This window comes from Spea bombifrons, chromosome 12, assembly GCF_027358695.1.
Source record: "Spea bombifrons isolate aSpeBom1 chromosome 12, aSpeBom1.2.pri, whole genome shotgun sequence".
NCBI lineage: Eukaryota > Metazoa > Chordata > Amphibia > Anura > Pelobatidae > Spea > Spea bombifrons.
In genome coordinates, this window is record NC_071098.1 from 10,938,309 (window position 1) to 10,961,324 (window position 23,016).

The 23,016-nt window shown below is 41.2% G+C and overlaps 1 protein-coding gene across 10 annotated transcripts in view; it reads left to right on the forward strand.

Moving 5' to 3' along the window:
* Positions 1–23,016, forward strand: part of AGRN (agrin) — a 178,329-nt gene that overhangs the window by 111,036 nt on the left and 44,277 nt on the right. For all 10 annotated transcript variants that reach the window (XM_053452512.1, XM_053452514.1, XM_053452511.1 and 7 more), the window contains 6 exons: positions 7,470–7,685; positions 10,009–10,233; positions 10,748–10,972; positions 13,503–13,709; positions 18,630–18,851; positions 21,006–21,200. In XM_053452512.1, the coding sequence (XP_053308487.1) occupies positions 7,470–7,685; positions 10,009–10,233; positions 10,748–10,972; positions 13,503–13,709; positions 18,630–18,851; positions 21,006–21,200 (1,290 nt within the window). The remainder of the gene's footprint in view (positions 1–7,469; positions 7,686–10,008; positions 10,234–10,747; positions 10,973–13,502; positions 13,710–18,629; positions 18,852–21,005; positions 21,201–23,016) is intronic.

Consider the following 23,016-nt stretch of genomic DNA (forward strand, 5'->3'; position numbering starts at 1 on the left):
CAACATCACAACTTAGACAAATCACATGTGTGTGTGTCATTGCACTTATGTGAGCTGTAACATCAGTTTGCATATATTATCTTACTTTAAAGGCACAGGATCAAAAAAAATCCATAATGGATTCCGTTTAATCAGACTTATATCGATTCCATCATTACTAAGAGTCTCTTCTCTGCCTTCTAATTAGATAAGTGAAAATGGGTATTAATTTCAGTGTAGCCTGGCTCCCATGCGTATGCTGGCCTCCCATAGAAGCTGAATGGACAGGGGTCAGGATGTATGGCCTTGTGAACAGGGGACGGTATCCGAGAGGCCAGGTGCTAATGTCAGGTGGAGCAGGTTAATCAGAGTAAGTCTCATCGGTAGCAGCCCCTGACCTTCAGAAAATTGCTTTGTTCCTTGTATCTCAGGCGAAGAGAAATAACCCTCTAGTTTGTCACCTTTTCGTTGTACACTACACAGTTACAATGTATCTTTTTAATGCAATTTTAAATTTTCTAACATGGCAATTTTTAATTTACTAATATGGCTACTAAAATGCCGAACTAAACATACAAAGCTGTACTAGTAGGATAACAGACCAATATCTTGATTATTATTATTTTTTTCCATTAATCCTTTGTGCATTATTTTCTACCCCATTTCTTTTTTTTCTTTTTCCTTCCTATATGTTTCCGCCACAAAGCCTCTTGATCCGGTGTCTCTCATTTCCCTAGGTACTTGTCTTTGGTCAGGGCTACGAGCAGGCAGTATGGATTAGTTGGGTCATATTAGCATAGTCTACCTAAGACAGAGGTGCTTTCTCTCGCATCTTGGAAGGGGGGGGAGACGAGTCCGCGCCTGAGGATATGTGATCAGCGGATTTGCATACCGCTCAGCCGGCAGCTTGTATTAATTCCACTCCAGCTCTCCTGCCTCTGCTCCACTAAAGATTTAGCTCTGTCGTTAGCTCCTGTGAGCGAGGAACATGGCAAGATTCTCTAGCTTATTGTCCGAGGGTATGTTTTCTTAGGTCCAGTAAAATTTAGATATTTGTATTTTTTTAAAAAAATGCACCGTTAGCCAATTTTGAAAGGGGATTACCATCCAGAAATAGGCGCACAGGAAGGTATTTATAAGTACAAATTCAGGTGCAAAGTTTTTCAGAAAGTGGCTTCATCACCCTAGCAACAGATGAAGTGATCCTATTGATCGCCAGGACTATTACAACGGTTGCTATGGTTTAAAAACGTTTATAGAAATAATGCTTATTGATCCGCAAATACAAAACTAGACTATAAATTATACTACTACTCTTTGAGTGTGATTAATAACAGACCTCAGTCTGACCTGGGCTGGATCTGTCCTCCATTGTGATACCCAAAAGGTGCTTGGATGGACCTCCTACTGGGGGTTCTTAAGGGTAGGGGGTGGGTAGAGTTTTTGTCCCCACAAAGTAGAATTTAGACATTTTCAGCCCAGTGGAGGTGGGGGATGCCCCAAGAAGGGCAAATTTTTAGAAAACAAACGCGACTCCTGCCTGGCCTGGATTGCTGAATGCATATACCAGCGTTTATTAGTGAATATAATCGTATGACTACAGGGCCGGACTGGGACTGAAAAGCAGCCCTGGAAACATTTGGAGAGCAGCCCCATATAGTTTATCTCGCGATTGAGCTCTTATACCCACACGCACCCCTTATACATACCCGAGTCACACTATTTGCCGTACAAATAACTATAAAACATTCTTTTTATCATATTATTTGTATTAAAATACCAGAAAGCAAAACTGTTAAAAGGCCCTAATAAATGAAATATATTACATATAATGGAATCAAAACATTTACTACTGCAAACATTTTTAGATTGAGACATTTTTTGTTTTTATTTCCTTTTATTTGCCAACCTGCCCCCCCCAGTTATGCACATCTGCCCCAGACTTGCCACTCTGCCTGCTTTTAACCACCTATATGCCCCTCTGCCTCCAGAAATGCCTTATACCCCCTATATGCCACTCTGCCATATAGGGGGTTAAAAGGCATATCACGCGAGTCGCTGTTGCCCAGAACCTGATGCAATCTTTCCCTTCCTCTAATAGGGTTACCAACAGCCCCTTCTACCCCCTTTTTATTTTCTTTTGCACAGAGCCCCATGTCAAGGAGCTTTCCATTACTTAAGTTAATAGAACCTGATTAAGTTAGTAGAATCTGATGTCTTTTCGTATTGCAGGGTATATCCAGAAAACAAACACAGATCAATTCTGGTGGAGTGCCAGACATCTGCCCCAGGCTTGCCACTCTGCCCCCTTTTAACTCCCTATATACCCCTCTGCCTCCAGAAATGCCTTATACCCCCTATATGCCACTCTGCCACTTAAAAGGCATTTATAGAGGCAGAGTGGCATATAGGGGGTTAAAAGGCATTTATAGAGGCAGAGTGGCATATAGGGGGTTAAAAGGTATACCATGGGGCACTCCAGAAAAGCCTTATGCCCCCCCATATGCCACTCTGCCTCCCTGATATGCCTTATACCCTCCTATATGCCACTCTGCCCCATGATATGCATTTTAACCTCATATATGCCACTTTGCCTCCAGAAATGCCTTGTAGCCCCTATATGCCACTCTGACTCCAGAAATGCCTTATACCCCTATATGCCACTCTGGCATTTAGGGGGTCAGAAGGCATATCATGGAACAGAGTGGCATATAGGGGTATAAGGCATTTCTGGAAGGAGAGTGACATATAAGGGGCATAAGGCATATCAGGGAGGCAGAGGGGCATATGGGGGGCATAAGGCTTTTATATAAAAAAAATATTATACAGTTTGTTAAAAAAAAAACAAAAATTGTTTATTTACCTTCTACTTCTTCCACAGGACATCCGGTGCTCCAGCAGTCTGAGTGTGAGGGGGCGGAGCTTTCACCCCTCACGCTCCTCCCATCACTATGCGGCCATCAGATTAATGGAAATTTAATCGAAACGGCCGATGCGTGCTGACACCGCCGGCCGGGGCTACTTTAATTCTTTTTTTTTTTTTTTATTGAATATGCCGGATCGGCTTGCCATATAAAGTAAAATAAAAAAAAGTATTAAAGTAGCTCCGGCCGGCGGTGTCAGCACGCATCGGCCGTTTCGATTAAATTTCCATTAATCTGATGGCCGCATAGTGATTGGAGCAACATGAGGGGTGAAAGGTCCGTGCGAGGGGGCGGGGCTTTCACCCCTCACGCTGCTCCCATCAGTAGGCGGCCATCGCACACGGCCGCTGAGCGCTGATGCCGGCGGCCGGCGCTGCTTTAATACTTTAATAAAAAAAGAATTGAAGTAGCGCCGGCCGTTTAGATAAGATTTCGGGCAGCCGCCCGGCCTACGAATCTGCCGGCCCACCGGGAAATTTCCCGGTATCCCGGTGGGCCAGTCCGGCCCTGTATGACTATTCTTCTTGTGGTAACATTTCAAATGCCTTCCACCGATGTCATACAATTAGCTTCTTACCTGCCAGAATTGTTAGACGTCTGCTCCCTGCTTCCTTATTAAGAAGATTTTTCTAATGCCTAGTCAGAAAAAGTGGTGATAGGATAGACTATATAATTTGGGATCCCACCAGAGGTTTCGGCGCAGGTATGGGTTCTGGCAGGCTCCACGGGGGAAGCTCTATTATTATTTTTTTTACCTGCTGCTTCAGTCGATTGTTTTGTAAATGAACAAACCTTTTCAATGTTGGAGAGAATTGCAGGCCTTTCAAAGAGGTGATCTTTATGAATTCCCGTAACACGATGAAAGGATTCTTACTGGAGACCTCTTCAATTTGAACAGCCCCTTGTCTTGTTAACCCTTTGAGTGCCATATTTTGTTCGGGAATCATACCTCGCCTGCGCTCATTTTGCTCAGAGTTTTTGACTAGATCGTCTACCGCGTATTGTTTCGCCGCGAGAGATCGACAAGGCCACTTCGCCTTTGAGCATAAACGTGTAAACGGGCTCATTTGAACACGAACGTGTTAACGAAGCTCTACTTCGCATTAGATCCCTTGGAATTGTAACCAGCCTAGGATGCATCACTATGGTCCACTTGCCTACCAAATGAATTCCTGATAATTAGCATTGTGATGCAGCACCAGATGTGAGATGTTGTGTAATGGGTTCATTCTGAGAGCTGTTTGCCTGTGATGTTATTTATATAGGGAGCTTCTGCTTTACAGGCACACAATGTATCACCGTTGTTAAGAGCTAGCAGCCTAATTTGTTGCCAGATTCTAAAATGGAATAAATTAACTTTCTTTAGATTCAACGGAGCGATAGTGTCAGAGCCAGAGGCTGGAAGTTGCAAACTCGTGATTTCAAGTTCTCAACCAGAACCACTTTTTAAATAGAAGAAGGGGGAGGGAGAGAAAGAACGTCAGCACTTGTGGACAAATATACAAACTGACCAGGATAAACGAATCAATATATTAGAAGGACACTTTGAACATAACTTTCATTAACCCTTCAAGTGGTATTGTCACATTTCAGTTTATGGCCAGTTCTAATTCTTACACACAAACACATATACACGCAGACACACATATACACGCTCAGACACACGTTCATTGTGGGTTTTTTTTTACAATTACGCTTTAACATAAGTTTCTAAGTATTATTTTGTTTTCTGATGTATGATGAAGCTGCCACATGACATAAAATCCTGGCTTGTGTTACAATATTTGCGATAATAGCGTTTCTGATGAGCTGCCCAGTTGTAAACAGTCCCTAGCGGTTAAGGCTCATGCATTGTTTGCTCACACATTGCACAGGAGATATGCACAAGCTGTATTTTTTAGCGATAAACAGAGTTCTCCTTTAAAGAATTCAAGTTTATATTACATAATGTGGAATATGAAGCGGAACATCTTGGTTGTAGGATTTGAAACTGTGTTCCCTGCTTTGGACTAAAGTAGCATTATCTGTGTTGACCACCAGTCCTGAAGGGCCATTAGGTGTTCTTAGCGATGCTTAAAGCAATTTGTTAACTACATAATAATTAGAGAAATCCCAAAGTTTGTCATTATTATGACCCTCACTGACTCTTGTAATTTTTTCCATTGTACACTTATAAATGGCCCATTTTCATACCTGGGAACCTGCATTGGGTGACTTGAGGGGACGTTACTGCAATCATGGACATATTCTGTTTTGATTTAATGCTTTTCTCACTGATGTATCCTGTGCTTGAATATAGGTGATATGATCCCAGGTTTGCTCATTTTCGCTGTACAGTTCTTTGAAATTGATGCCCGTGACCTCGCTGTTCTCACTTGTTACCCTTGATTTCAATCCCTTTTTTAGAAACATTTCAACGTCAATGCCAGTTTTAATTAGCATGATATTTTCAAATCACCTTTCTCCTGGTTACATATAAATTGTGAAGAATGGCGTAAAGGATCACTACTCTCCATCTCGTGTAACTTCCAGCCATCTCTTATGCGTTTATACCATAAGAAAACGTGATCCGGTCTACCAAGTGTCTTGACTAATAATCCTCATTCATTGTGTGTTGCGTGGCAGCCGTGTCCTATTAACCCTGGAACTGGGAGCTGATGGGACGGGAAACTCAAGGATATTAGTTGCAATAAATCTTTCTGGTACTGATTAACATGGTCACTTATAGCAGAACCCTCTGACAAGCAAAGACCCCATCTATAGAAGAACACAGCTGGTGCCTCTTTGAGATACTTGTTCAAGGTTAGGGTTTTACCTCTATAGATAGCACATTGTGTCTATCCACGGGATATCTGAGAGCATTCTCATTTAGATTTGTGCAGCTGGACTGCCGACCTCTGACCAGTAGATAAAATTAATTGACCACTCAGTACAATCGATATCTTGGTTCCCTTACAAGAACCATTGTTATCTGATCTTGTGTGTTTGCATGCTAAGTTAAAATAAATAATAAAAATTCCTCATCTTCATACTTTTATTTTGATGGTGCATATATATCAAGAAACATGGTGTGCCCTCCATGAGCCCCTCTTACTGTTCTGAAATAATATTTGATATTTTTCTGTAAAGGATCCATATTAACCGATACCCTTGTATTATGAATATACTGGACATCTCATAATATGACTCACCTGTGTGATACAAATATGTAGTAGCAAAGAGAGCATTGTAGTAATGCCTCAATAGGTTTCATCTATTGCCTTCAAACATAATAAATTCCAGCTTGACAGGCAGGTATAAGGAATATTTGTTTTGACTGTGATTTTATTTACGGCTGGGGTGTTGAATTCCTAGCCTCAATGACCATAGGCAGACTGTATATCTTTACCTTGCGGGTTAATCAATTTTAACCATTTCTATTGAGCGACCTGTGCTGAGATTGTAATGATGTGTTTGCAGCCCTCAAGCTTGGCACCCTGGATTACAATGAAGGGCAATGGCTTTTAGTCTTTCAGTGGAAAACCATAATGAATCTTATGTGAAAAAGTAATTGCCCCCTAAACCTAATAACTGGTAGTGACACCTATGGTGGCAACAACTGCAATCAAACGTTCCAAATTTCAGCCACGTTGGAGTGTTTTTGAGCATGAACTGCCATTTTAAGGTCATGACACAGCATCTCAATCGGTTTTAAGTCAGGACTTTGACTAGACCACTCCATTCTACTTATTCTGTTTATTTTAAGCCGTTCAGGTGGACTTTCTTGTGTGCTTCGGACCGTGTCCTGATGCATAACCCAACTGCGCTTGAGCTTTAGGTCACAAATTATTGTGGGAGGATGTAAAAGGACCCATGTCTTCCAAATCGTTCCACTTTTGACTCATCATTCCATAGAATAATATCCCAGAAGTCTTGGGGGTCATCAAGGTGTTTTTTGGAAAATTAGCCTTTGTGTTCTTTTTGGTCAGCAATGGTTTTCACCTTACAACTCTCTCATGGATACCCCTCATGGGAAGGTTCACTCCCAAGGTTTCTCCAGTTGAAGGCTCACACTGAGGTTTGCTGAAGTCCCACAGTCTTCAAAATGGCTTTTTAACCCTCTAGACTGATAGATGTCAATGACCTTGTCATGTGCTGCTTTTTGAGTCCTTTTAGCCTATTTCACTTTGCAAGATAGGTTCTATTTAATTGATATTTAGATTCAACAGGGCTGGCAGTAATCACGTCTGTGTGTGTTGTGAAATGAAACCCAATGAAATCGTAATTTAAAAACTACATTTTTGTGTTTACTGGGGTTATATTTTTCTTACATTAAAATTAGTTTGATCATCTGGCAAATACTTTGATAAGTGGAATAGCCTCCTAGCAGAAGTGTTGAATGCAGTAAGGGAATTTAAACATGCGTATGACCAAATCTAAGATCAGACCTAAGAATAACTAAGGTTTAAGTCCTTAAGAAAAACTGGCAGACTAGCTGGCCAAATGGTTCTTATCCGCAGTCAAAGTCTGTGTTTCCCACGCACATTTATGAGTGGCAGTGTTCATGTGAAGCTTTCTGTCTTTCAGCGTGCCGAGGAATGCTCTGCGGTTTTGGAGCTGTGTGCGAGAAGAGCGCCACTGACCCGTCTCAGGCATCCTGTGTCTGTAAGAAAACGGTGTGCCCGTCTGTGGTTGCCCCGGTGTGTGGATCAGACTACTCCACCTACAGCAATGAGTGCGAGCTGGAAAGAGCTCAGTGCAACCAGCAGAGAAGGATTAAAGTGATCAGCAAGGGACCTTGTGGTAAGAGAAGCCATATGTGAAATTCATCACCTGATTGTAAAAGATTAAGGTTCTTAAACTTTATTACACTTTATTACACTTTATGTTTGCAAACATGTCCATGGAAACTCATATCTGGTCATTTGTTTGTCACGTGACTGATTTAACTGTATTCTGATTGGTTACATGAACCAAAAGGACAGTCTAAATATGGCTCTGGTAAAAAAGTGACATTTTCTAATTACATAATTTCTTCCGTAAAATCCTAGATCTGGTGCGAAAATAAAAGCTTTAAACTGGACGTTACAGAATAATATATATATATATTTAAGTCTCTTTAAGTGTGTGTTTAGACTAGATCTATTTACAGTAACGCCATACTATGCTTTTTTAAAAAAAAAAAAAAAATACAACCCTTTGCCCCAGCTGCCATGTCGCATATTATTTCAGATTATAATACAGTCAGTGTAGAGCTAGATGCGCAATCCCCTTTTTTGGCACATTTATCTGATTAAATGTGTTCCACACCGACTTTTCCTATCCTTATTTTTTTTACATCTCTCTTATGGTGCATATAATAAATGGCCTCTTTCCTTTCTGAATTATACAGCTCCCAGGGCATACATATACCATAATGCGCCGTCTCTCTCTCTTTACTACCCGTGCAGTCCTGTAATCAGCATTGCAACTCACGGGCCGGTGTTCTCTGGCTTACCCGGATGAAATGCGCATCGCGCAGACAAATGCATCTCCCTGCCACTACCCCTCTTTAATATGCAGCCTTCGGTTCTGATGTATAAATCATCTGCCTTTTTTTTAGTTTTTTAATTTTTCCCACGCAACACCTTGATTACATATTCATCGGATGGGCTCTATCCTATTGCAGTACAGCAATCCTAGTGGGAAATTTGACTTCCTATTCCTGTCCGCATCTCCTAAAGAGATGTATTATGCAGAAGCCTTCTTTTTTTTATTTTACCACACAGCTCCCTGACCAGATAAATAGTGCTAATTCATTATCTGGGCCGTATTCAAAGACATCTCTTTAGTTTGCCTCTGGGTATCACGGAACATAACTCTTTTGCAGAGAGAGGAGCGTGCCGTGACCCGCAAAGAGATACGCACCGCAGCCTTTAGTTTTTGCATTATGCAAAACATTACATGGATTTAAGAGTCCAGGCCAGGCCTTCGTACCTTTTAGCGAGTTGCACTCCCCCCCCCCCCAGTCTCGCCGCCTGCGCTGAGTGAGGCTAATGGAGTTGCGTTGCCAAGCTGCATGCTGCTTAGAGAAGTTAGGCGCTGTGTAAACGAGACTTATTCCCCTTTCTCTCTCAGTAAATTAGCTTGACCTTTCTCTTGCGCGCTGCTCGAGCTTGTCACTGTGTACCGGCTGCCCCCTCCCAGTCGTGAAGTCAGCCTAGAGGAAGCTTTACTGCGAAGGAAGCTGCAGTCCTCCTCTGGATGAGAAGGGTTTATTATTAATTGGTAGACGTGTGAGAATATAAGAGAGGTTTTGTGTCTAAACGCAGGAGATCAAACGCGCGTTAAACATCCATGTGTTGATGTCACATCGAATAAACCGGACTTTTCAAATTCATTTATTCCTTTAAGTCTGGCATTGGTAACGAGTCCATCCTCCATTGGATATTACACGATGATACAAGATTATAATATGCATGTAAAACGTAAAGGGTTCTAAAAGTCCCAGGTAGGAGATTCTTACAAACCAAACAAAAAGAGGAACATATAGTAGACTTAAAGATGTGACATTTAGGAAGTATTATTGTATTACCGCCAGTGCTACGTTAAGCAATCCAGCGTCCATTGTATACATCCACTGCATTTATTGATTTAGTAAATACATTGTTTTCAGAGCTTCGGCGATAGGGTGCGTTTTCAGTTTTTTAGGAAACAAAGATTTAGTGGGTAGCTTTCCTATGGGACCCGATCACAAGAATAAATAATCTTTCGGTGAGGTCCTTCAAAGATGACCTGATACGGGCAAGGTGAACTGATGACTGAATTAAGCGATATGTAAAACTTGAAATATGTCACTGAATCCGAATTCTAGTCTTCGAGCCGTCAGTCTTTTTATCATAGCTAGTTTTTCCCATTTACCGGTACACTGATATCTGTTACTGATATCATGTATGTTGATCTCATAGTGAAAGAACTCATTCACCTGCTGAATTCTGTTTGGCATGTGGATAGTTTTTATTACCTTCTTTGCTGCAGAGATAACAGTTGTATATTGCTTATCGATGCGTTGCAGATCCCACTCGCAAACGGCGAATTAATAACATGCAATGAATCTTTTTAAAGAGATTTTCCCTTCTCCTCTAAGGCTCCCGGGACCCATGTTCTGGAATTACCTGTAGTTATGGCAGTACCTGCGTACGGTCGGCAGATGGACAAACGGCAAAATGTGTCTGCCCAACCACATGTGCTGGTGTTCCAGAATCCATGGTTTGTGGCAGTGACGGCAAAGACTACCGGAATGAGTGCCACCTCAACAAGCAGGCCTGTGACAATCAGGAGAACCTCTATAAGAAGTTTGATGGCTCCTGCGGTAAGTACAGAACAAGCACACATCTCTTTAAAGTGGAATTCCAAAAAGTTGCACAACTAACCAGAAGCATAAAGATTTATTTTTTGCTGACAATTAACAATTTAGATCACTTTCCCTTCCTGTTTCTTCTGAGAGGACCCCAAGAGTATTTTAGGATACCCTCCCCAAGTGTATTTTAGGATACCCTCACAAATGCCCAAACTCACACAGCAGATATGGATGGACACTCAAAGGCAGAACAGGGGGAGAGTTTTTGGCAAGCTTGGCTGCTCGGTGTCCTGATCTTATAAAAATTTCACTGGAAATTTATTATTTTTTAGTTTTCCATTACCACCATTATACCATTACACTTTACAGTGAATTTCAAATAGGAAAACATATGCACCATGGACCCAACATCATTATGGGAACCAGTATATAAATATTTATTTTACTTAAATATCATATCTACATGTATTAATAATAAATATCCTTTTATCTCTTTGTCAACATGTTTCCTTCTTTGTTGGCACAGACCCATGTAAGAGTGCCCTCAATGACATGAACAGAGTATGCAGAGTGAACCCACGCACCAGACGAGTGGAAATGCTTGCCCGGCCGGAAAACTGCCCAACGCGAAAAGAGCCCGTGTGTGCGGATGATGGGGTGACCTATGATAACGAGTGTGTCATGAGCAGAACCGGAGCCATCAATGGAATAGAACTGCAGAGGGTGCGCTCAGGGCCTTGTCAGGCTCAGGGTAAGTAGAAGGAGTCTGCTTTACTAGAAGGATAATAAGAATGATAGAAAGGGAAGATTCCGGACATTATTAAAAGGGAATTCCCCAAACTAAACACATTAGGGGGTCAGTTCACAACTTCACATACAGTTGGATGTGACCACTCTGCAGATGGACTGGACGGTCCAATCCCACCGTATACCCCCGCAGACACACGCTGTAAAATATTTGACATGTTTCTCCTGGTTGGAGGTTCCTGCTTTTATGGGACTTTCCATTGAACTCTGCAGGAGCCTGAGAACCACAGCAGGTTCAATGAAGTCTTTTGCCGACCTGTCAAAATATCTGTTCCACAAAAGCTGCCTAATTCACTTACATATGTTATCCCAATTACCCCTGGACTGGAGGAGGGGAGGTTCCTTGTTTGAGACTCCTATTTTTTTAATACTGACATTAAACTAAAAGCAAACCTTACCTAGATCTCTTTTAGAAGAAAAAGGTTTACTTAGCTGCTGATGCTGACTTCCGATTCGTCTCTATTATTCACCAAACAAGCCCATGTCCGACTGTGTCCAAAAAACGTGCTTTCTAAAGTCTTACGGAAACAGTTTAATGCCACTTTAAGTGTGCCATCAGAAGTTATTTTTTTTTTATACAGTTTACGTGAAATTGACGTTAGGGGCTGCAAAACCCCCTCGTTATGCCTTATGGTGAATTTAGTTGCAGCCTCTCTGTTATTATCCATTCACCTGCCCCGGTGGCATCAGTCTGCATCCCACTCCTTTATATATGATCACAATCAATTCTTTAAAGTGCTCTTTCAAATCAAATGTCACACTGACAATAGCTACCTCTGCGCTGCGTTGAGGCTTCAGGCTTCCACAACAGGAATTGTTTATTTTTAAACACCCTTCAAATCTTTGCTGCTGCTAAAAAGTAATTAGTGTTTAATTTATTTCTCGGTACAATATGAAGTGTTAAGGGTGCCGGTCTACAAGCGGGGTGGAAGTTGGAAGCTTCATCGGCTTATTACTTTATATATTGGTTTAGTAAACAATATGGAAGATCATAAGTAACAAAAACCCAAGAGTCTTGTAAATCAATATTCTCCTTACACCATCACAGCCTGAATAGGTACATTTTTAACGCAAGGACGGTATGCGTGGGCTGAAATTAAACTGATGTGGTTGGGAAACATCTAAAGAGAAGTCTGTGTTGTCACCTTTACTATCGATTTCCTTTGACAGTAAGTGTGCTTTTATAAGAGAGTTGAAATGGAAGAATGGAAGATGTTATCCTACAGCACACCTTTTTTTCGTTTTAAAATAGTCTAAGATGGATAATTTAAACCTGAATAGGAAAAACCATTGCAGAGCCAATGTTGTCGACAAACTACGGCCAAATGTGCTGCTATGTGAAGTGCCATCGTGGGACATTCGGGTCTACACATATATACAATTTCTATTCTATTTGAAAGTGTCTGCTGTTATTCGAGTGGAATGACTGCTTTTACTATTCCATTATTTTAGTCTCTGTGCTGATATGGAAACATTTACATGTATACTTTCAAATATTGTGAAGAACAGAACATGGTTTGGAACTTGCAGGCTGTATGTGGGCTCCTAATGTGGGCTTTCTAAAGAAAAATATACAAATCCTTTATTATATCACATCTGACACGTTAATTTATCAAATACTATATTGCATTATTACAATACAATATACGTTATACTACATTTCAGTACAATACCAACAGGCAATATATGTGTTGAGTGTCCACTACCTTTGTGCTTGTGTGGGGAGCGATCTTAACTACTTACTCCTTTCCCTTCTTCTTCTTCTTCGTGGCTTCTGACAGCCTTAGAAGGATGATTGAAGGAAATGGAACGAGGTCCCCGACAGGGAAGCTGCTACTAAAGGTTTTGTCCATCACTTAGAAAAAAAAGCTGTGTTGAGGTCAATAGTCCCTTAGTTATAAAATAAATGTATCAAAACATTTTAAACTGGTTGTAAAACAAGCAGCAGGGTATACACGTCCGAAACAGACATCACCGACATGCCGGTTCAAAGCCAGTGAAGCTCGTGGTTGGCGTCTATACGACATTTAGTGAAACTATCCACCATGAAACATGGTGCTACCTACTCTTGTTCTGAAAGAAATTAGGGTGCCCATGGGGGCGCTCACTGTATGCTTGTGCACTGGGCTCGTGAGATGTATCCATGTGCATGTATGTGCATATGGGCTCTGTGCAACCTCAACAGGCACATGGTTGGTAAAGAATTAAGATGTGCAAGAATAAAAGCAGAATTGTGCCTTTAAGAGCTTGGAATTCACAGGAATTACAGTTCTACCTTTGGCCGAGCCCCGAACACCCAGTGTCAGTTGTGTCAAGTAGAATAACACGTTAGGCTATGGGAGACTACGGCTTCTTTATACACAGTATAATGATTATTTACATGTGCAAACGTTGGCTTTGTCTGCTGTATGGATGTAATGAGCAAACTTGTTTTACTGCTGTGAGTTAATGGTGTATTCCTCTGTCACACATAGATAAATGCAAAGATGAATGTAAGAACAATGCTGTGTGCCTTAACCGGCGCGGAGTCACCCGTTGCACTTGTGACCGCATCACTTGTGATGGCACCTACAAGCCTGTCTGTGGCCGGGACAGCCACACTTACTCCAACGACTGCGAGAGGCAAAAGGCCGAATGCTATCAGAAAATGGCTATTCCAGTGAAACACAAGGGTCCATGCGGTGAGTACCAGAGGCTTCAGCCACCACCCGGCCACGTCTTCATTTTATCTAATATATTGTTTAAGAAGCCCTTGGTGTCCATGTGTTCTGTCTTTAGATTTTTGTGATTCTCTGTGCACCTGTTGCTCCTTTTCAACACATTGACTTCTCAAGGGGTCTGCAAATGTGTGACGGCTGGGAGGGAGCGAGGGTGGGAGTCTTAGTAAGATGGGGGGCCATGAGCTAATCATCACTTGTCCATATGTATCCCTCATTACCATTTAATTCATAATGCTATGCTGTAGGAAGCAAACATAAGTGCTGGTCTGCCTCCAATACCATCCCAATAAAACAATAACATAAACAACATACTTATTGATATATGAATCGTCGTCCTTTCCTCCTAATCTATTCCTTTCTTATTTCTGTCTCTCCCTCCTAGAGAAGGTGTACACTCTGTAAGTCTGCTGACTCAATAAGGTTTGGACAAACCGGAGGATAGTCTGTCCTCTACAAACTGACCTTTCTTTTTTGCTAATAAGGCCTTGTCACTGTTTTTCCCTTCTGTTTTTCCTCTAATTTCCATGCTTTGGCCCTCTTTTTTTTCAAATGTCCCTTGGATTTGTGGCTGCTATTACTCTCCGGGGCTGATCTGTTTGTCTGTACCTCTCATGCCCTTTACAAAGGATGGAAGGGTCTTGTCTTTGGATTCTCCCCAGTATATGAATATAGAATATTCTCTTCCTGTTTGGTGTCCCCCTCCCTCTATTTTGTGTCTTTCTTTTCAGCTCTTACTCAGTGGATTAAAGATGGATGACACCTTGATTGCTTTCTCATCTATTTGTGTGAGGTCTTCAGTCTGAGGTCTGCTCTCCAAACCCCCTTTCCCTCCCTCTGGACTCCCTCAATTCTCTCCTTCACCTCTTACCCGTTCGTGGCCTGCTTTTATTAATTAGTGTGTGTGGATGGACATCCTTGTGCTTTTCTGAGCTTGCTTCTAGGCATTTCTTGACATTTTGGGCTTCCACCGACCTCTCTGCTCGTGCATTAATCCACCTGTTTGTGCTGACAGTCGTTCTGTGCTTTTTGCCTGTTTATGTATCGGCAGACTCCTGTCCCCTGTCTAGATCTGCCGTATCTTGGCCCATGCCCTGCAGGTGTTCTGTGATAGATCACCTTTAGGGATCTAATATAGAATGCAAAGTTCTGTAGCTCTATACTCAGATAAACATGCTGGGGCGAACGTACGCCGTTCTTAATGCCTAAACAGGCAAAATGCGTCTTCATTTCCACTTCTAGATTAATTTGCACCTGTTGAAAAAAATGGCATCATTTCTGTTAGAATTTAAATAAAGCCGTAAACGTTGATTATCACTCTTTAGATCAAAACAACATATTTAGACCAACCATTCATATGACTCCATTTTGTTGTTTTTTTTAAATATATATGCATTCTTTTCACACCTTTTCGGGAGAAAATAAAACCTTCCAAAAACAACACACGTTCTTGTTTACCACAAATTGCTTCTCCTAGTTTAGAAAACAACAATGTTTCTCATTAAGCCAACTAACTTTGCTGCAGACTATACTTGTATACCTTTCGGTATCTTTGAAATTTGATAAAAGTGGTAAATATTCTGAAGGCAGGTACCGGCGCTTTCGTACACCTCCTTTTAGTTTTTCTCTCTTCCCGTAGTTGCTGTTCGAGAGAGAGATGGCGAATAGTTACTGTTGTGTCAGGGTGTTGTAGCAGCGAAGAGTTAATCTCCTGTAGGGCATAGACATAATTTTTAGTTTCCATCAGATATTTAGTGAATAAATCTGAAACAATCCTAATCATTACTGGTGGCAGAACAGCGCATGCAAAGACTAGCTGGACTTCAGGCCAGGTTCTAATTCAGTTAATTGCTATTAGTATGTTGTCCTGTAGGTAACAGCAACGTGTTACTTTATTCTGTTCTTGAAGAGCAGCTGGAGGGAAATATTGACTTCTAGCTCCGTCTGCAGACTTAACCCTGTTAGAAAATATTTGCCAGGCTGGCTCCCCTTCCATAAGAGCACAGCATATCTTAACGGCTGGTCTTACTGACCATTTCTCCCACACCATATGTCAGTAGAGCTAATCCCTTGGAACAGTTGCCAGCCGGGCCTGGCCTATGACCTCCACAAACGAATCCAAACATTGTTTCCTGGGAGTCGGGGTATTTGATTTCACTTTAACTCATCTAGATTTTCATGTCTTCATCTGCTGTGGTTATTTTTCTTCTTGAGTTTGGGCAAGAAATAGACAAGAGATAGTCTTTTGTCGGGCAATCAGGCACCGTTCCATCAAAGTTCCACGTACGGAATATTTGAAGGCTATTGATGTTATGTTAGAGCATGAACAGACTACAGAGACAAATAAAGTAGGGAAAAGAACCAACTGGGATGACAACTGCTCGTATTTGTTTTTCTTGTCTGAAATTATCATCTTTTGTAATGTAATATAATAGGCTACACTGATATTTTAGAGTCACAGAATTTCATAGCACTATTACTTAGAGAATATAAGTTTGACAATAGCATTATATTAACATATTACCAATACAATCATATGTCCTGAGCTTCCTGTTTTACATGAGATAATTTTCCTGCCTATCCCCCAACATACCTTGGAGCTGTCTTGGATTGACCCGGAGTCTCTGGGTGACGCTCTGCTTTCCTGGGTCTCTAGGTAACTTTCTTCTTTCTCTGAGCAGGGGGAGTGGCAATTATCCGTACCCACCCCCATCTTATTTTCCCTCCTCCCCCCCCTCCCGATGTCCCACCTACACAACATGATATCCCCGCCAACTCATGAAGCCACTACTCCAAGATAGAAAAAACTCTGGGCAGCCTGCCGCAGAACGTTCCCAGGTTCGCCTCCTGAGCTGCCCCACTCTCTTGCCTTTGCGTGTAGTGGGGATCATGCCGTTTCGGGACATCAGAAGATCACCCCGGACCACCCACTGAGCTGTGAACGTGACCGAGGTCCGTGCTTTTGAGGCTTCCATGTAGCTACCATGTGATGTATTGAAGCAGAACGCCACAATATGATGCCTCATCCCTGCATTCTGCTTCAATACACTTCATGGCAGCAGGATAGCTAACCCTGCTCTACCGCTAAACACCATCCCCATTGAAAGTTTTACATTTTGGACAGCTGGAATGGAGGAGTTGCAACATTATAACACACGTATGAAGACGTAGTAGCATAGAGAAGAGGGCCCTCATCATATGAGTTTATGAATTATAAGAAGGTTATTGGAGGGGTTAGGGGTAGATATGAGTTTTATAAATATTATTTTAAAGGCAATGGAGTACATATCTCAATGTATTCCTGGTGAGCAGTTCTTGATCTTTCATAAAGTCCAATATATCTTATGATTTCAATTCAGATGACTGATGATTTGGTAGAAGCACTGGATTCTAGAATCAGTAGTGGAAGTGGAGCGAGTTTATTTAATAATTTGCAGATCTAGCACAAAGAAACTGAAAATTTCATATGGTCTGATGACAAATAAAGGCTCCTAAGGTTCCATAGATTTTGAAGCGAAGAAAACTGTTTTGTCAGTTAAAATATACAGTTGTAATAACGTCAAAAATAGTACCATATAAATCTGCCTCCCTTATACCTCACAGATATTGTATGTAAACTGATTTCCATACACTGCGGTAACAAAACACCCCGGGAAAGATGCAATTACATATGTGTGCGTGTGTGCATGTAATTTCCCTATACACACAGCTATTAGAATATATATTTGAATTTAATTGGTTAATATATTATTTGTAGAATTATGCTAAGAACACGGAAGAACCATTTTTCAAAACCCCAAAAAATTACAACATGGGATTTTTCCAAAAAAAAAGCAGAAAAATATTACTATTTTTTTTTCTTTGTTTTGATTTGAAATAGTGGATGCCAAGAATGGGGAAATAAAATCGCATTTTACAAGCCAAGCGTATGAAGAGTTGCATTGTGCCGCCTTTTTGATCTACTGTATTTCAATTTCTAAGCATTTCAAATTTACATTTAGAAGCAAAGGCCTTAAACCACTAATATCGCCATGGAAACCAGGATCTCCATGGATAATCCCCCCCCCCCTCAATAGCTTTAATTTCAGGCTATACTTTGTCATATGTAAGGAAGAAAATATTTGCAAAGTGAAGGAATGAGACAATAACAGATGTTATTTTTCTTGAAATACTCTGGGTTTTTGTTCTCTTTTAACCCCCTCACTTCCAGAATGTCGGTAAAATATTATTACCTGGCAGGACTCTCCTTTTATTAAAATGGTTATATAAATAGGTCAAGTCTTTAGGGAGACGGTAGCAATTACACAATTCTGTGACGTAGGGAAGACACGATACTCTGTGAGCGCTATTACAAATCTAATAATAAATTAACATATTTTGCTTATATTCCTCCCATTATGGAAATACGAGGTGGGTTCAGCTCTGCCACAGCTGAGATATGGATTATGGCAGTACCTGAAGGTAGCCATTTTGTGTTTGGTGCCATTTTGTGGAATATTAGACTACAAACATTTTGTTTTCCCCTATAGCTTGCTTTCTCTGTTGGAGAACCAGAGCTGCTTTCTGATGTGGGATACTCGTGGAAAAAAATGGCCTCTGGGCATGATTTGCCCACATAATATATTGGGTCTGAGATGTATACAGTATCATGTTTAAAGTTAGGTAGAGAATGGTTGCCATCTAAAAGCAGCTCTGGTGGGGTTCACTTGCACCGAAAAGCTTGGCGTTCCCTTCCCTCCAGCAGGAGGCAGCGTGTGACTAGCATGCAGTACTCTTCCCGCTTGCCATGCCTGCTGCTCAGGGAGCACTGCACCCCGGTGCCCTCCGCGCGGAACCCTTACAAGCACGGCGCTAAAGCCGGTCCTGTTCTCTTTTCTCTTGCAGATCTACACGCTCCCAGCCCTTGCCTGGATGTGAAGTGTGGATTTGGAGCAACGTGTGTCGTGAAGAACCAGCAAGCCGTGTGCGAATGCCAGCAGGCGTGCCAGGCTGTGTACGACCCTGTGTGTGGCAGCGACAAGCGCACTTATGGAAACATGTGTGAGCTGGAGTCCACAGCCTGCGCACTCAAGAAAGCGATTACTGTTAAGCACAAGGGGCCCTGCGGTAAGTCTTACAAAAACACCCAACAGAGTGTAAACAATGGCCCAAAATTCCAAGATTTTATAATACGGTAATTCACTGCCTTGCATTTGCAATATTCTTGGTTCTTCTGCATGCATCAGACTTTGACCTCCATCACTCTCAATTGAGTTAGATCCTTCAAAGGAAGTCCTTTACGCATTCGTAGTTGTTTTTTTTTTCCCAACCCAAGAGTTAATCAGTTTGTTTTCCTTGAGCTTTTAGCAACTCGACTTCTCCTTTCGGCCCGTTATCCGGCCTCGGAATTCATGAATTCAGTCCCTGTCTCCCGTGGTTATGCGGAGCGAACGGGTTAATAGTTTCACTTCCCGAGCTTTACTGTTTTATTGCAAGAAGGGATCCTGGGTCGTGATAAAATGATGAGGTCTCGGAGCACACGCCTTCTGAGTAATGAAAGTGCTGAGCACCGGGGAGTATGAGGTCAGAGATGCTGCACCATTATTAGCTGCGAGCTGTGTCCTCGTACACAAGCAGCGGTGTCACTTTCCCCCTTTTAATGCATTCAGCTTACCTTTCACGCACACCTTGTGTATGCGGGCATGTTTGTACTCCTTCCAGGCAAGCAATTTATTCCGCTTGCATCCCCTGTCCATTGCTCATTACCCAGCCATCATTTTGAATCTATACGATCATCTCCCTACAGACATATATTGCCCAAGCGCAGGATTATTGCGAGCACTTTGCTCTGAGTATGTAGGATGATTTATATGTACAGAAGTCTCCTCCTTTTATTGTTATTATGTTGGAAATGTTTTATGCACGTGTTTACGTATCCATGTGTGTTTACGTATCCATGTGTGTTTACAAGAACATGCGTGTACTGTACAGAGGCTTTAGCATGTTTAGATGAAATGTGTCCTTGACAGTAACAAACGTATGTAGTGATAGGTCCAAGGTTCTTGGTGGTTGGGTAGGTTCTGTATATACATGTCAGACACATGTGCAGAAAATGTATGAATTCCTTTGTGTTCTAAGCATCATTTTATGTTATCTGGTCGCAAGGACATGTTAGTGTTTAAAAGCTTGGTTATATGCAGTGCTGGGACCTACATACATACCCGGGAACTTTTATTCCCATGACCGTGATATCATTCTAAGAGTAACACTTTAATAGTTCATCACAAAGAGTATATTTTCTTCGACTCAATGGTGGAAACCTAATGGCTCAATTAGTGCTCCTTTTGAAAACAATGACGTGTCAAAGAAGGATATTCTGAATGAATTCACCTGTGCTCAAGCAGGGATTTCAGCTGTCGTATAAGTGGGAAAGGCTTCAGTTGGAATGTTAGGTATCACTCTACCAGGAGAGTATGAAGTAGCCAGTTCCAGGCGCATGTCACAGGCATCACACATATAAAATGATTAAGTATCCCCCATTACTACACACTCAAGAATAATACCAGAATTAGTAAGCACTTTTTTTTTATTTCATCGGTTTTCTCTTTTTTTCCCTTTTTATTCATGTCAAACTCTCTAAAAGCTTTTGCTTCATGAAGCGGCAAAAATAAATGAATATTTTCATAAATGAGTTGTATTTTCAATTACCAAGCTGCTATTGAAAGCTTGCCTTCGCTTGCTTGGGGCAAGAGTTTGGGTTTAGTCGCGAACCAACGAGAACGGCGTTTGCTTTGAAGCAAGAACAGTGCTGTTGCTAGAAGCCTGGGGATTCGCTTCTGCCGATCTGAACGCCAAGTCGTGTGAGGCAACAAATGCAACGGAAAAAATACTCTATTAATTCTCTTTTACCCATTCTTTTTAGGATTCACTTGAAAAGTGACACTTTCCCATTGGGCACTTCCCAGAACTGGTTTCCAGAAATACATTAATCACTTCTTTTACACTGAGTGCTGATTCTGTGCTATTGTCCTTTTTTTCACAAAATGTAACCTTCTCACCAAGCTCAAGGGCGAGAGTTTGAGCTGGTGGAATGTAAAGTATCACCTCGAGGATGGCAGGTCAATTAATTAGAGGTGTATCATGGTTAGCTTTAAGGGACAGCTGAGTGACAGACACACTGCGCCTGGGAAACACAGTAGTTGGTTAAAAAGCTGCCCTTGTCCCAATTATTTACTATATTTATATATCTATGTATTTATATATTTATACTTTTTTATGCAGACCCCTGTGGAAAGTGTCAATTTGGAGCTATCTGTGAAGCTGAGACTGGCCGTTGTGTCTGCCCGACGGAATGTGTCCCCTCAACCCAGCCCGTGTGCGGAACTGATAAAAAAACATACAGCAGCGAGTGTGAGCTCCATGTACGAGCCTGCACTCAACAGACTGACCTACAGGTGGCAGCACAAGGAGACTGCAGTAAGTAAAAATCTTCACTGAGAAGATGGTAGATGTCCTCCCAGCAGAAGTGGTAGAGATTAATGCAGTGAAGGATTTAAACATGTATGGGATAGACAAATGGCTCCCGAATCTAAGACAAGACGAGGGACTTATTAAAGTAAAACAGAAAGACAAGATGAGTTGAATGGTACTTCATCTTCACAATGTCTGCCTGTTGGCTGCTATGCCTACTCACAGGGCTGCATTCACTAAGTATTGAACATGTTTGGGCTCCATTTGACTTTGAGACCCCTTTAAATATGAATTCACGGTAGGAATGGTGGCAATCAGATGGTTCTAATAACCTTCCTTAGAAACCATCATTAGCATGGAAGTAATGACATTCTGATTTGTCATCTATGTAAAAGAAGGAATTTCACCCGTGACAAAACCACTACTTGGGATGCCTACCTATCGCCAAATTAGAGGAGAATATCAGAGTCATCTCCAGACTGTCTGACCTTGAGATTTTACCCATCCACTCTCAGGTTGGGGTAAAACAACGTGAACCTCAAAGCCAAGGCCTGAGGTTCAAGAATACGGTAACAAGAATACCAATGCTTGACTTGGTTTAGTAGAAGATTAATCCTCAAGGTCATAAACTTAGAAAGCCAACCCAAACCATCCATCACAGCTCCATATCATTTATTTGCTGTGATTTCATCTTTGTTTTCTGTCTCTGTGCGTTTAACTAGGTTATTATTATTATTATATATAACTCATATTGTACATACATAAAGTCTGTTAATACTATATAAATAAAATATAATAACACTACGATTAATTAGCTTTCAGCACCTTTGCAAGAAAGATGATGTCCAGGTAGAGTGAATAACAAAACTTAAAGGTTTTCCCCCCATATACAGTGTTAATATGACAGCTCCTGACGGCTAACTTTGTGGGCTTGTAAGTTTATTAACTTCGAAGTTGACAGCAGATCCATTCAGCCCATCTAGTCTGACGTTTTTTATTAAGTTTGTTATATGTAATATTTCCATGAAGGTGTGAATCTGTCTGTTTCTTGAGAAATGGGTTCCCATTATATGTGTTTCACACTGAATCCTAAGAAAACATATTTAATTTTGAAATGAGTAAAATTGCCTAAAAACGGTTTCACGCTCCACAAAACTTGAAATTATAGATCTTTATAGCATCTCAATTCGGCGCCCCTTGTAATTTATGCACATTATAACAGGCAAATCAAGAAATTGAGGTCATTTAGATCTGACACAATCAAGCCTTTTCTTTGATCTCTAATGTGCTTTTCCTTCTATTTATAACAACCTTAAATTGTATTAATTCTAAAATTGATAGTATGATTTATTATAGTTGGTTTATTCAATATCCTCGCGTTCCTCTTCGTATCCGAGTCACTTAAATGTGAATATAAAAAGAAATGCTCTGTTTTCCGTTCAAATTATTTTGTAGCTATTATACTTTGAAAAACCTGGAGGATTTTCTGATTCTGTATCATGGGGAAAAAGGATTAGTCTAGAAGGGGTAAACTTCCTAATACCTGGAACGTTCTGTCTTGGTGCTGGGATAAAGTCAGCTTTTCGGCAGACATTGTACTGCCTTTGTGGTTGCAAACTGAGCAGCTCAAATAATATTTAAATGGCAGAATCTGTATGTGTTTTGTTCATCCTCGTTCACTGTTCCCCGATATCAAAACACAGAACTTGACGGCAGATAAGAACCTTTTGGCCCTTTTAGTCTACCCATTCTTCCTGATGTAAAACCCTTAACCCTTCTTTTCGTATATATGTAGGATAGCCGTTTCCCATACATGTTTAAA